Source organism: Aegilops tauschii, chromosome 2 (assembly GCF_002575655.3).
Source record: "Aegilops tauschii subsp. strangulata cultivar AL8/78 chromosome 2, Aet v6.0, whole genome shotgun sequence".
In the NCBI taxonomy this organism is placed as follows: Eukaryota; Viridiplantae; Streptophyta; class Magnoliopsida; order Poales; family Poaceae; genus Aegilops; species Aegilops tauschii.
Genome location: NC_053036.3, coordinates 468,338,048 through 468,352,136, shown reverse-complemented (window position 1 = coordinate 468,352,136; position 14,089 = coordinate 468,338,048). Strand labels below are relative to the sequence as shown.

At 41.8% G+C, this 14,089-nt stretch overlaps 1 protein-coding gene across 6 annotated transcripts; it reads right to left on the bottom strand.

The window, feature by feature from the left end:
* Positions 1-825: 825 nt before the first annotated feature.
* Positions 826-6,042, bottom strand: LOC109786794 (uncharacterized). Of its 6 annotated transcripts, none has more exons than XR_005768771.3 (6): positions 5,535-6,042; positions 3,749-4,967; positions 3,543-3,627; positions 3,242-3,385; positions 2,466-2,563; positions 826-1,146 (listed from the first exon to the last, which is right to left on the bottom strand). XR_005768771.3 is itself a non-coding variant. In XM_040399434.3 (4 exons), exons 1-4 carry the CDS (start codon positions 5,804-5,806, stop codon positions 1,086-1,088), a joined length of 516 nt encoding a protein of 171 aa, XP_040255368.1. In that variant the 5' UTR covers positions 5,807-6,022; the 3' UTR covers positions 826-1,085. The 6 variants fall into 6 exon arrangements, 1 of the variants encoding a protein (XP_040255368.1); XR_005768773.3 differs by having other exon boundaries at positions 3,242-3,388; positions 5,535-6,017; XR_005768772.3 differs by lacking the exon at positions 3,242-3,385 and having other exon boundaries at positions 5,535-6,036.
* Between the last annotated feature and the right edge of the window lie 8,047 nt (positions 6,043-14,089).

Genomic DNA, 14,089 nt, shown 5'->3' with positions numbered 1-14,089 from the left:
TTGAATTAATATCTTTAAATATGTAAGTATCATGACTATATCTTACATTGAGCATATGTTTTTGAAATTTATATTGAAAAAATAAAATATTGTATGGTCACTAGTAGGATGAAATAGGTTAAGGTTCACAAATGAGTTCAAAATTAGATGATTTAGTTTTGGATAGGGACATAGTTCTATAGGTGCATCTTGGGCCACTTATTTTATGTATATATTAGTAATACTACATAAACTACTCCCTCCATCCATATATATATAGGGTCTAATACGTTTTTTGAGTTTACATTGAACACGTGTTAGAATAATTATATATAGCATGCATGTTAGACAAAGCATATCATCAAATTTGCATGTGGAAGGAGTTTGTAATGATATATATTTATATCATACATCTCATATATTATTAATCTTATCAATGGTCAAATGCAACTTTAAAAAACATATAGGCCCTTTATATATGGATGGAGGGAGTATATATAATTTGAAGTTTTATTTTGACCTAGCAAATCAGAACAGCATTTTTAACATAGGTGACAAAGATAACTATAGTTTGACTACACACTTCAAAATGTCATTCTGGGTTGAAGCTAATCGTATAGGGTTCGATGCAATTTTATTCTATTGATACATACACGAACCACTTTTATTCTATCGATACATACACGAACCACCGCAGCAAACCTATATGGCAATATGCATGAGGTCTAGCACTTAAAAATTTTAGTATGATTTTCTTGCGCCACTTATGTCTCGAAGAATATTTTATATTGAAGAACATCTTTTTATTATAATTAAATTCCAAAAAATGAATTAAGCATACATGAGTTGAAGAAGCCTTGAAGTTGCAGTACTCAATATCATGTAAAGAAACTGGACATCCTTGGTCACATCAGTAGTAGTACATCTCAGAATCTATCCCCCGTTATAAGCACAACAAAGTATGATAGTTATAAAATATGACAGATAGTCAAGACGCAAAATTCCAGCTGGCTTGTTCTACACCTGTAGTAATTTTTTGTAATAGTGTAAACTCATGTGAGACAGACTGAGTTGTGGCCCATGCCAATTTCTTCCCACCAAGTAACCTAATCTGTTGTAGAAGTGGTTCTCCACAGCATGTAGAGTTTCTTGTTTGCGAAGAATGAACTGGTTTGCAATAGAAATAGAACCAAAAACCCGTTACTGAATACTGGATTAATGTGGAAAATTGTAATCTAATACTTTTATTGAAACCTGCCTACAAATGTGGTGGCAGGTTACAAAAGCTTCTGTGTACAACAATAAAGCAGTAGAAGCTAGAGATGTGAACTCTTAGTTCCACATGGAACAGAAACATATAATATTAGATGAGTGGCAGCAAGCAAACTTCTCATCTATGTACAAAACAGTGAAGTGGGCACTGCTAGTTAGAAGGCGCTCCATTGCTCCATTGCTCCACTTACCAGGCTTTCCATAAGCTAGATATTTATGCAATATACCACATGCTAAGCTTGTGGTTAGTTGATATCTATAGGTTTGCTGTAAGAAAAATAGGGGGGAGGAGTGGATTATGATGGCTTCTAGCAGAAATTGTATGGTTAAATATTGTACCCAACATGTGGTTTCTACATTCCTTCATCATCAATGACTAAGATAGCAAAACAACAATCACTGAAAATGAGATTAAGATTTATGGAGCTAGGTGATGGCCCTACGCGTTGTATTATGCCTGATGTGACTGCAGTTGCCATAATTTTGCTAGTTAGCTCATAGATGTTGAAAAAAGTCCTAAGAGTAAGGCAACTTCAAACCATACTTCCATGGCATGATAAACGATACCATTCATTTCTTTACAATGAATGAGTTTGCTACACGTAGTGTACCACCTGAATAAGAAAATTGACGTAAGAGCCCCACTTTTTTCACCCTCTATATGGTACTCAAGCTAATATTCTTCTGAATATGATGATAATTTTCTCACCCTCGAGATCTTTCATGAAAAAAATATTTTAAAAAATCATGACTTAAAGTTGTTTTTGCATAATAGTGAAAAATACAGTGCCTATTCCTGCAAACAAATGAAATCATTAGTCTTTGATTTGTTTTTTTAACAATTGTTAGCTCTTATGGAGCAAAGGCATTACTGGAGTGAAGTTTTTCGTCCTGCTTGACTATTAGACTAACAGATGTACGGAGGATGATCTACAGTAGGCAATAATCTGTGTGCAGAAAAATACATGGTATTTAAGCTAACTTTCACTAAACCTAGTGAATCATATATTTGTCTTAGATAGTGTCTTTTATACATGTACATGTGCAATCAACAGTTGGAAAGTAGGAAGTTTCAGTTTTCTCAAACGACACACATATTAGGTGTTGCCTGGTTCTTCCCATAGTACTATTTCTTATGCTAACTACAGAGTACTAAATAACATCAACAGTAAAATGTGAGAAGTAGATTAGAATGACAGGAGCTCATCAAATACCTTATTAAATTACTGTTAGATTTGTAGCATGCTTGTATCCAATTCAACAGGACCATTGAACACATCAAGCAATTTATCTGTGGAGAAGGGAGATAATCCTGCAAGACCATCAGTTGTATTTTATAATGTGAAGACACATTAAAATACCAATGAAGTAGCACTCACCACTCAGACCTTTTTAGTATTTTATATTTAGGGAAAGCTAATATAGATATGGAACATCTAATAGTTGTCACTACCACTCTATCTTTATTAATGAACCTAAAAAATATTTATTCGATATTTTGATTCAGTATTTACAAAATTGGAAAAATAATTTAAAACGCTTTGTGCATTTTATGATTATCCTCGTCAGAAGTTTTGCAAATCGTTTTAAAATGCACTCTCACAAAATACCAGCAGTTGCTTATGCGTATGAACCTAAGAGGATGTTTTAATGGGTTGGACATTTGCATATTTGAAAACTGCTCCATAAATATTGGCAATGGTGGCCAAGCAAAGAGCCACTTAGGTTGTCTTGATCATTTAAAATCCATATCAGAAATCCGACTTGCTTGAGCCTTGTGGACACCATGGCTTCCCCTGTTTAGAAATATCGACTAATCATAATGAACTAATGATCACCTACCTAAAAAAATATGATGTCCAAGCCAAAAAGGTTCTCCTCATTAGCTTAACATCCATATTTAAAATTTGGACCTTCTGGATTATGATGGAAAACAGGGGTTTGCATGTTCCTAAGTACCAACTAATCCTGTGAATCAATGATCACATACCTAACAGAAAAGGCATAAATCACATATTGGCTTGATATTTCGGGCGTCCCTCATATTGGCGTGATATTTCGGGCGTTCCGATTGCGTGAACACATAGAGTGCTGCATCTCAAAGTTGACCTCCCCGATCGTCTCTAGAACTTAACTGCTAGAAAAAGGCACACAAAATTGTAAGCATAAATAGATTTTTCTCAGCTCTATCCAATGACAATAAGAACTTAAGGGCAGCTTGCATGAACCACGTGCGACTAAACCACACATAATAGAGCATCTTCATCCAACGGAGGCACCAAATCAATTACCTCTAGATAATTGGTGGAGGCGGATGCCATGACCGTGTAGAAGTGGACTCCTAGGGTGAGGTCGTTAGAATGATGCTGTCCAGTCCTAATATGCCACAATACAAATATTTGGCAACAACAGTAAGGAAATGTAGCACCGTTCTGCTAGAGCACTGCTTAGAAGCATCTGAACAAATCTCAATATTGTAAAATTGGTATAAACTTACACCATGCATGTTTGTACACAGCCTATCTGCATGCAACTTTTTTGCATCATCTTGCAGATTTATCCATAGAGATAGTTAGCAAAAAAAAATCAAGTAATAGGATTGTGGGCAACACAAAGTAATCTAGATGTACTTTGGATCTTCACCGAACATTTCAGGTTTGGCCAGCTCGAGCCATATAACTGAAGCATGACACAGAGGACTTTGTTGCTTATCAAATTCAATTTGAATAGAGAAGAAACTTTACTGTAATTATGATAGTAACCTTACTTTTAGATGCACAGAAAGCACAACCTTTGTGGACCTACATTCAAGGAGAAACAGAGTTTGCGGCTAGATTGGTGGTGAAGGAAGTATTGAGGCAAGCAACGTCATTGTTGAAATATTATCCTGGTATATACTGATTATTGACACCATACTCCGTTCCAAGCTCCCCAGGTTCACGGCAAAAAATGTAAAAGGATCGTATATTTTCAAGAGTTGGCAATATAAGCTAATATTTTAGGTACCTTTCTATATACTACATATTAGATATATTGTCTTGAAACATGCATGCATAAAAAGACGCAGATGTCATCTTTGGTTTAGAACACACAGTTTAGTAGTACAGCATAAAGAAAATCTGAAATGTAACTAGAACTGAAATTATATATAAGAGGCAATAACAATATTGTTGGAGATTATTAATCCAAGTCCTATAAAAAACAAATCTCAATGAACTTTTGGGGTAGCCTTAATTATCTATAGTTGAAGGCATAAAAGTGATGGAGAAAACTATCAAATACATGAGGTTCATATGACTGATCCCATGAGCTCCATAGGAAATGAGAAGAAGAAATTCAATGAACATCCTGAATCCCTGACTGGCGTTGCTGATGAACATCCTGCACAGGGTCTGCATCGACAGTTAAAGCATCTGCCTAATTGGTAAGAAGAAGAAATTCTTCAAACAACACTAATACTATGGCAGACACATCATATTGTATAATTTCCTTATTAAGAATTCAATGAAGCCTACTTAACATTGATTATGCCCGACGTTCAGATTAGTAAAAATCATGTCAAGCAGCTTTGAATCCGCACAAATGATCACATCCTAAACTGGTCCTCAAAAATCAGGACTGGACATCTACGATCATAGTCATAGGTGCAGTGCTATTTCTTCAGTCAATTAACATCCTTTTGCCAAAAGATGATAATCATCCATGTGACCACGTCTCTGCAGCATAAACAAATAATGTATCAATGATTGTATATAAATACTTGGACGGGGAATGAATTACTCCTTGTGGGAATTAATAGACATTTTCTTGGCAAACAAAGCTCAAGTTCTGCATATTTAACTGTAGAACACTGGGCAATAGGAAACAATGCATTGGGTATTATTCATCACCGACAATCCACACGACTATACTATAGTAAGCTAAATAGAAGTTGAGCCAATGAACCATTTCATTAAAGCTAACTAAATTACCAATTATAACAAAATTGCATTGTCCTTTGTTAAGTTCAATCCAGTTGACCACTCTTGACTATTAGTCCTAACTGAAGCGCCTGTTAACAAATTAACTAAACCACCATGATTCGAAAAAACAAAACAACCTAAATCACCATTGCAAAGCCAAAGGATAGTAGTATTGACCCAGTTCCTTGCCAAACCCAAGTTTGTGTGTGCAGGAGAGGAGATTCTGCCCACTAACATGGCCATCCACTGGCACTCCACCTAGCACATCCGCCAATCCATTCCACCCACATTCCATGAGAGAACTTCAGAGCGGAAAATTACCTTGCTGGGTAGCCACTTAGAACACGGCCGATCTTCTCTGGATACTTTTGCGCCTCGGTGGTCCCAAGTGTGGAGGGGCACAACAGGACACCATTATTGTCGCCTATAAGCATCGTCTCAAGAGAGGAGAGCGCCGTGTGTCGCAGTAACTGGGGACGTGACATTCGATGGAGAGGAGGAACATGTGGTGGGCACAGATCGATGAACGGGACACAGTCGGCCTCAACCCCGTTCCCTCCACCGGTCGCGTCGCCACACGCCACCAGAAGCATCCGCTGCCATGTGAAGGTCCAAGAGAGAGGACCAAGAAGAGAGATGGTTCATGGTGGTGGTGGAGGCCGTGGGATGCGAAAGAGGCTGGATGTAGTGGATAGCGGTGGACAGCGGCGGCAGATGGGAAGCGGAGCGACGACAACAGTCGGGAGCAGGGCGGCGGCGCCATCCATGGCAGGGGATGAGTGGGATAGTGGGGTTCGTGAGGTTAGGGATACGGGAGAACGACAACCATGAGGAAAAGTACCATGGACCTCCAAAGCATTTTTTTGCAGAATTAAGCACATCGTTAAGCAAAATTACATGGGTTAATTGGGTTAATCTCCACCATAATAACTCGGTCTCACCAGATCAACGGCTCTTAATTTCAAATGAATGTTGTAATTTTTAGGGAGTCTCTAATTAGTATATGTATAGATAGTACCCCGCTGACACGGGAGGGTAGGAAAAAATATGTCATGCAAGTTCTTTTCCATAAGCACGTATGACTATGTTCGGAATAAATGCCTACATTACATTGATGAACTGGAGTTAGTTCTGTGTCTCCCTATGGTATAACTGTTGCATGAGGAATCGCATCCAACATAATTATCCATCATTGATCCATTGCCTACGAGTTTTTAACATATTGATCTTTGCTTAGTTACTTTTCCGTCGCCACTGTTACGATTGCTACAAAAACTGCTACTGTTACTTTTGCCACCTTACCATTACTTCCATACTACTTTGCTACTAAATACTTTGCTATAGATATTAAATATTTTAGGTGTGGTTGAATTGACAACTCAACTGCTAATACTTGGGAATATTCTTTGGCTCCCCTTGTGTCGAATCAATAAATTTGGGTTCAATATTCTACCCTCGAAAACTGTTGCGATCCCCAATACTTGTGGGTTATCAGGCTTGTCCCTAAAATTCAACCCGCGTCTTGTTATATCCCGAAAATTCAGATATCGTGCTCCCAAAACTCGCGCCTTCGCAACCCGCGCCTTGCTATCCCGAAATTACAACGCGCGCGAAAACTCCCTCCAGCTGCCAAATCCCGACACGCGAAATCCCCCTTCTAACCCTAAGCCAAAAGGGCCGCTAGTTCAAATCGGTGGGGGTACTTCAGTAACACACCATACATTTTGGACAAGCGCGTCCCTAAGTCATGGTTCCCCCCTCCCATCGCCTCCTTTTCGCCATTCGAAATCCCTGGCCGCCATAACCTCTCTGCTCCAGCCGCGAAACCCCACCCGACTTCGTCCGTCACCTCACCGCTGCCCAGCCGGAGACTCTTCCCCGGTGATGTCGTCCATCGCAACAACTCGACGTCCCTCATCCACCTCCCCGGATGAGGATCCATCGTCCATATCGTTGTCCCGCCGGTTCAGCCACCCCTCCTCCACCTCCAAGGAGCTCCTCCAAGATCACCTCGTCTATCGTGGCTGCTCCATCCCCACAACGACGCCTTAACCCGCTCCACCGGAACCGCAGCATCCTCGCCGACTCCTCGGCCCAAGCAGAGGCCTACTCGGTGCCACCAAAGAGGTTGTACACTCATCGCATTGCATAATTTCCTTAACTCAACCCCCCGGCACCGACGGTGCTCCATCCGGATCCCCCATGGCGCCGCTACCTCGAAGCCGGCGCCACGGGCGACATCTCCATGGCGGCTCTCCCCCAGTGCGAGGCCCCTTCGGTGGCGGTGTCCATACCAGCCGGATCTGCTGCTAATGCTCCAGCTCTCGCTCGCTCGCGCTGCTGCTGCTGCTCCTGCTCTCGCTCGCTCGTGCTATTGCTGCTGCTCCGGCTCTCCCTCGCTCATGGCGCTGCTGCTGCTCCCCCCTCGCTCGTGCTGCTGCTCTGCTCTGATTTAACTACACATCAGTTGACTGAATCGACTTTTGGGTCATTCGATTTTCAAGGGGTGGGGGGCTCACCGGAGTTAAGGAAGAACCACCCACAGCAAGGAGGGTGCTCGCCGGAGAGGTACCCTACTATCTATCTTAGGGTTCAGGATGGAGGCGGTGGTCGTCGGCGGTGGGGGCGCGGTAGTGGGGCGGTGGCGTGGGGATCGCCGGAGAAAAATCTCGGCACGGGGGGAGGGGAGGCTAGAGTGCTGGCCGGGGCGACGGTGGATCGGCGGTGGGGAGTGGTTTTGGGGCGGCGATGTGGTGCGGGAGCGCCGCCGACCGCGGGCGGCCTGGGCCAGCAGTTCGGCCGGTGGTGGCTGGCAGCTCAGGGGGTGTAGGTTGATGATGAACTGCAGGCCCTCCCGAAACTACATGTGAAGTGCCTCTCTACTACCATTGCATTCTGTTTCAACAGTAACATTCATATTCCACAGTAAATTTTAGTTTTGACAGTTAAGTTTAGAGTCAACAGTTTTTACCTCACCTGTTGTAGTCAGGTGTTTTTTGGTTTTGTAAATTTTACATCTATCACTTTTTGGTAATGTATTTTACTTCATCCATTGGACATGCTATTAGAATCCCACTTGAGATTAATGATGCCTATCTTGTACTGCTTCAGCCTCGACGTCTTACGGCTCGCCGGAGCTGCTCCAACAACGGAATTATCCATCACAATAGAGCAGTGCCCTGGATGTCGTCTACAGATTCCACAGATCTTCCTCCACACCTCCGACAGCCACCTCTGCCTCAACTTCTTCAGCGACCAGCCCAATGATGCTGAGGTCGACACACCTACGGCAAAGAGGTTGTACACTTGTTGCATCACTTATTACTCTACATGCATGTCGATCCATTAGGACTATTTTGGTTCAAAGGAAAAACATAGCAATAGGAAATTTTCCTATGGCACTCTACTATTCAATTATTCATGCATTTTGTTGAAAGGAATGGAGCAAAACATCCAACTGGACCTTCTTTTCAAAATCCTATGCATGAAAACAAGACAAAGTGCATTAGTCGCAGAATAACATTCTAACTGTACACGCTTTCATATGGTTTCACTTTAATTTGGCCATGTTTCTTTGCATTCCTCTGCTCTTCCAATTCCTGTGAACCAAACACCGAAGTTGACAGAAATCCAGTGTTTACAAATGCTCTGTTTCCCATGTGCATTCCTATCCTATTCTGGTGTTTTCCCTATCCCTGCATTTTTAGATCATGCAAGCCAAAGGAGCCCTTATAGAATTACTTCAGTTAAAGGTAGGTGTCGAAGAAAACTCTGTGTGGTTTGTCCTGCTCCTGCCGCGACGTGGTCAACCTCACCTGAGCTGCTCCATTGACAGAAGCATCCTCTAAACCAGACATCACGTCTCCTGACCGTCTTTCGCCACCTCAGATCTCCTTCCCTGCCGCCAGCACCCACCGCAACGGCATCACCATCATCGACTCAGTAGATGAAACTGAGGAGTACATGGGTCCACAAGAGAGGTCACACTCTTTTGTTTCTGCTTATGTTATGCATTGCTTAAAATTACCTGCTACTTTATCGTCCGGTTCACCTCTTAGACTCCAAGTCAGGTCCAAATTAATGTTCAAACTTGGGTTCTAAATTAGTTGTGGGGCACATATCGAGGAAACAATGGATAGTATCTCTGTCTAATATCTGGTTCACCTAGGGTATGCCTATGTTGTTCATCATGGGTGGTAAACAAATAGTAAAGCAATCATCATCTGTCTTTTATTCAATTAAAGCAGTCATCAGCCAGCTATCATTATTTTTGGATCCATCCACTGGTTGTTACCATCACTCTATATTTCCGCATGCTCTCCTTACATAATATCGCTATATTTTTTTTGTAGGCATGTCAGATATTGTACACAGGCATCCTGAACATGTAGAGAAAAAAAGAAGTGTTTTGCACGGCAATACAATGTCATGCAGACATTGCTCCGTGGCCGGTTCAATGGCAAACCCTCCCCTCTCTCCAGATTGTAATCTAGAGGAAGATACCTGTTCTGAGGCAGATTCAGATGCAGCTGACCACACCTATTTACCCCCCAAGGTGTTTGCTCTAACTTGGCATGATGATCTTAGTCATATCATGCATATGTTGCCTTGCAGTGCCTACTTTCGACATCATATATATCATCTACTTAGTTTAGACATGTTCTGTAATGCCACCTGTTTAGTTTCTGTATCATATATGGGAATTATGTAGTATCATATATGTGAAATGTGCAATGCCATCTTGTTTAACCGGGCATCATATATTTGAATGATATCTTGCCCATCCTTTTCTTCATTACTCTATTTGTCGACAATGTTTGTACATTAAACTACTCTTCCTGTGAATCAGCCATTTGAGTGGGGATGGAAAAATCTGGTGTGAAAACAAGGCCTTTAGAGCAGACAGTGCTACCTGTCGAAGTAGATCTCTTGCTGGGTCCCGATAGCTCCTCGGAGATGGATTTAGAGACAAATAACCAGTCCTATTCCCCCATCGAGGTGTATGCTCTAACTTGGCATGGTTATACTGCTCATATCATGCATATGGTGTCTTGCATTACATAGTTTAGACATCATATACACAATATTCAACACCATGTTTTTGTTCAGACATCATATATATGAATGCCCTCTGCTTAGCATATACATCACATATCTGAATTAAATCATGCAATCCTGATTACTTAGATACCATGTATGTGATTTATTTTTTAATCTTGTTTAGTTAGTCATCATATCTTTGAATTATGTTATGCTATGCTATCCAGTTTAGATAGACATCATATATGTGAAATTATGTCATGCTATCTGTTCTAGTTAAACAATATACATGTCAACTATTTCATGCCCTCTTTTTTCCACACTATCTATTGCATCTATCTCTCATACAATGTTTGTACATTCAACTATGTTTCCTATTTATTAGCCCTTTGAATTGGAGCGGCTGATGGCAGTATCTAGTGGAGTAAAAATACGGTCTTCAAATAAAATAGTGCTACCTCATGGTGGAGATAGCAACCCGGTTGTACATGCACGAGAACTAGCCCTACCACACACAACCCAGACTCTCGCAGATTATACCCCTACTACAATGGACAGAGAACCAGCTTCACCGAATCTAACCCCAACCCTAGCAGATAGTAACCCGGTTCCTATTGACACAACACCATCGCCACCACAGAGCTCCCAAACAAGAGCAGTTAGTAAGGTAGCTCCAGTGCCCAAAGCACCAGTACTACCACGGCGAACCCCAACTCCACCAGTTAGTACACCTATTCCTGTGGAGGAAGCACAACCAGTCATTCATAGTTTAGCATCTATCGCATTTGATGTTTTTAAATCCTATGCTCGTATCTTCCATCATGGAAATATTATACTGAAGATGAAGGAAAATGCCAGTTGAGGTGTTTGTCTAGGAGTTATGTGTAAGTAATGTTATTCATGGCAATTACTTTGCTTTGTCCCATACATTCTACCTCCATGATGGTTATAATACAGCAAATTTTCCCATTTTTCTCTATATAGAAGGACCAATTTGGAAACTCAGGATGAGGTAACCTATTGAAAGTGCAACTATCCCTGGGTGGTTTTCGTAATTCCTAACAACATATATCTCATTGAGCTAATGCTACTTCAAGATAAATATTTCAGGAAAGCTCAATGATTGGCATGGCATGGATGAGAAAAGTGGATCCCTCAAAATGCTAAGGACAAAAGGATTGGCTCAAGCTTAAAGGACAAGACTCTACATTTTCTATTTTAGTGATCCGAGATCACATTGAGTCCATAGGAAAAGCCAATACTATCAAGGAGGGATGAGGTGTTGCTTAATGGCTTTCTTGCTCTAAGTGCTTAGTGATATGCTCCAAAGCCCTCAACTACTTTCTCACATCCACATTTGACCCAAACCAAAAGTCTAACTCGGCCCTACCGATTCTTTCTATCCGGCGCCACCGAGTTCAGGTGTCATAGCGTTTCCATTCGATAGGGATCTCGATCTCACCGAGATGGGGTTGTAATCTCTCTGTTTCCATTCGTAACGTTTCGGTCAAACCGAGATGAGCGATCGGTCCCACCGAGATTACAATGCAAACTCTCTGTTTCCTTTTTGTAACGTTTCGGTCTCACCGAGATTAGCGAATTGGTCCCACCGAGTTTTCCTGACCAACTCTCTGGTTAGCTTATTACCAAAATCGGTCTCACCGAGTTTGTGTAATCGGTCTCACCGAGATTACATTATGCCCTAACCCTAATCATATCGGTCCTACCGGGTTGCATGTCGGTCCCACCGAAAAACATAACGGTCACATGATTTGCTGAATCGGTCCGACCGAGTTTCTCAATTCGGTCTCACCGAGATTGGTAAGTTGTGTGTAACGGTTAGATTTTGTGTGGAGGCTATATGTACCCCTCCACCCCTTCTTCATTCGTGGAGAGAGCTATCAGAATATGCCTACACTTCCAACATACATTTTCTGAGAGAGAACCACCTACACTTGTGTTGAGACCAAGATATTCCATTCCTGTCATATGAATCTTGATCTCTAGCCTTCCCCAAGTTGCTTTCCACTCAAATATTCTTTCCACCAAATCCAAATCCTGTGAGAGAGAGTTGAGTGTTGGGGAGAGTATCATTTGAAGCACAAGAGCAAGAGTTCATTATCAACACACCATTTGTTACTTCTTGGAGAGTGGTGTCTCCTAGATTCGCTAGGTGTCACTTGGGAGCCTCCGACAAGATTGTGGAGTTGAACCAAGGAGTTTGTAAGGGCAAGGAGATCACCTACTTTGTGAAGATCTACCCTAGTGAGGCAAGCCCTTCATGGGCGACGGCCATGGTGGGATAGACAAGGTTGCTTCTTCATGGACCGTTCGTGGGTGGAGCCCTCCATGGACTCGCGCAACCGTTACCCTTCGTGGGTTGAAGTCTCCATCAACGTGGATGTACGATAGCACCACCTATCGGAACCACGGGTAAAAAATCTCTGTGTCAACATTGCGTTTGCTCCCTCAAACTCCTCCCCTTTACCTTCATATGCAATTGTTTTACATTCCGCTGCTATACTCTTAGAATTGCATGTGTAGGTTGATTGCTTGACTTGTGCTAAGTTGCTAAAATCTGCCAAGAACTAAAATTTGGAAAAGGCTAGATTTTTATTTGGTCAAGTAGTCTAATCACCCCACCTCTAGACATACTTTCGATCCTACAAGTGGTATCAGAGCTTTGGTCTCCATTTGCTTTGATTTCCATAGCTTTTGGTGGTCATAGCCTTGGCTTCACAACCTAGGAGAGTATGGCGTCTAGCGAGGGAAATTACCATCATAGAGGTCCTTACTTTGATGGTACAAATTTTGCTAGTTGGAAGCATAAGATGAAAATGCATATTCTTGGACATAACCCCGCCGTTTGGGCTATTGTGTGTATTGGCTCGCAAGGTGAATTCTTTGATGGGAGAGAACTGAACCGTGAAGCTACCGCGGAAGAGTTGAAGATGCTGCAGTACAACGCTCAAGCTTGTGATATCCTCTTCAACGGATTGTGCCCCGAAGAATTCAACAAAATTAGCCGTCTTGAGAATGCAAAGGAAATTTGGGATACTTTGATTGATATGCATGAAGGTACCGACTCCGTCAAGGAATCCAAGTTGGATGTGCTTCAAATTCAACTTGACAAGTTCAAAATGAAGGATGGTGAAGGTGTCGCTGAAATGTACTCTAGGCTTGCCCTTATCACAAATGAGATTGCCGGCTTAGGAAGTGAAGAGATGACCGACAAATTCATCATCAAGAAGATCCTAAGAGCTTTGGATGGAAAATATGATACTGTGTGCACATTGATCCAAATGATGCCAAATTACAAAGATCTCAAGCCAATGGAAGTCATTGGGAGAATTGTTGCTCATGAGATGTCACTCAAGTATAAGGAGGAGCTCCACAACAAGTCAAGTGGTGCTTACAAAGCCTCATGTGAAGTTCCCACATCATCAAGTGAGAAACAAACCTTCAATGAAGAATTGAGCCTAATGGTGAAGAACTTCAACAAGTTCTACAAGAGTAGAAGCAAGGAAAGAAGTTCCAAGTCAAGGTCATACAATGACAAAAGATCTTCTAGTCGTAAGCGAAATTGCTACAATTGTGGAAGACCCGGACACTATTCCAATGAGTGTACGGCACCCTACAAAAGAAGAGAAGATTCTCCAAAGAGAAGAATCACCATCAAGAGAGAGAAGGAGTAGAGATGATCGTTATGAACGAAGAACATCCCGGAGAAGCAAGCATTCGGAAAGGAAGGACAAGTCATCAAGGAGCTACACAAAATGAAGACATCAAGCTCATGTTGGTGAATGGGTATCCGGCTCCGACTCCGACAATCACTC

What these genes read in the sequence shown, in the direction of transcription:
- LOC109786794 (XM_040399434.3), bottom strand. Translation starts at nt 5,806, where the DNA reads ATGCTTCTGGTGGCGTGTGGCGACGCGACCGGTGGAGGGAACGGGGTT. An exon ending in CTAAGTGGCTACCCAGCAAG is followed by an intron (nt 3,628 to 5,534) that starts GTAATTTTCCGC and finishes GTGGCATATTAG; the next exon opens with GACTGGACAGCATCATTCTA. An exon ending in CCTCCACCAATTATCTAGAG is followed by an intron (nt 2,564 to 3,542) that starts GTAATTGATTTG and finishes ATGGTCTTGCAG; the next exon opens with GATTATCTCCCTTCTCCACA.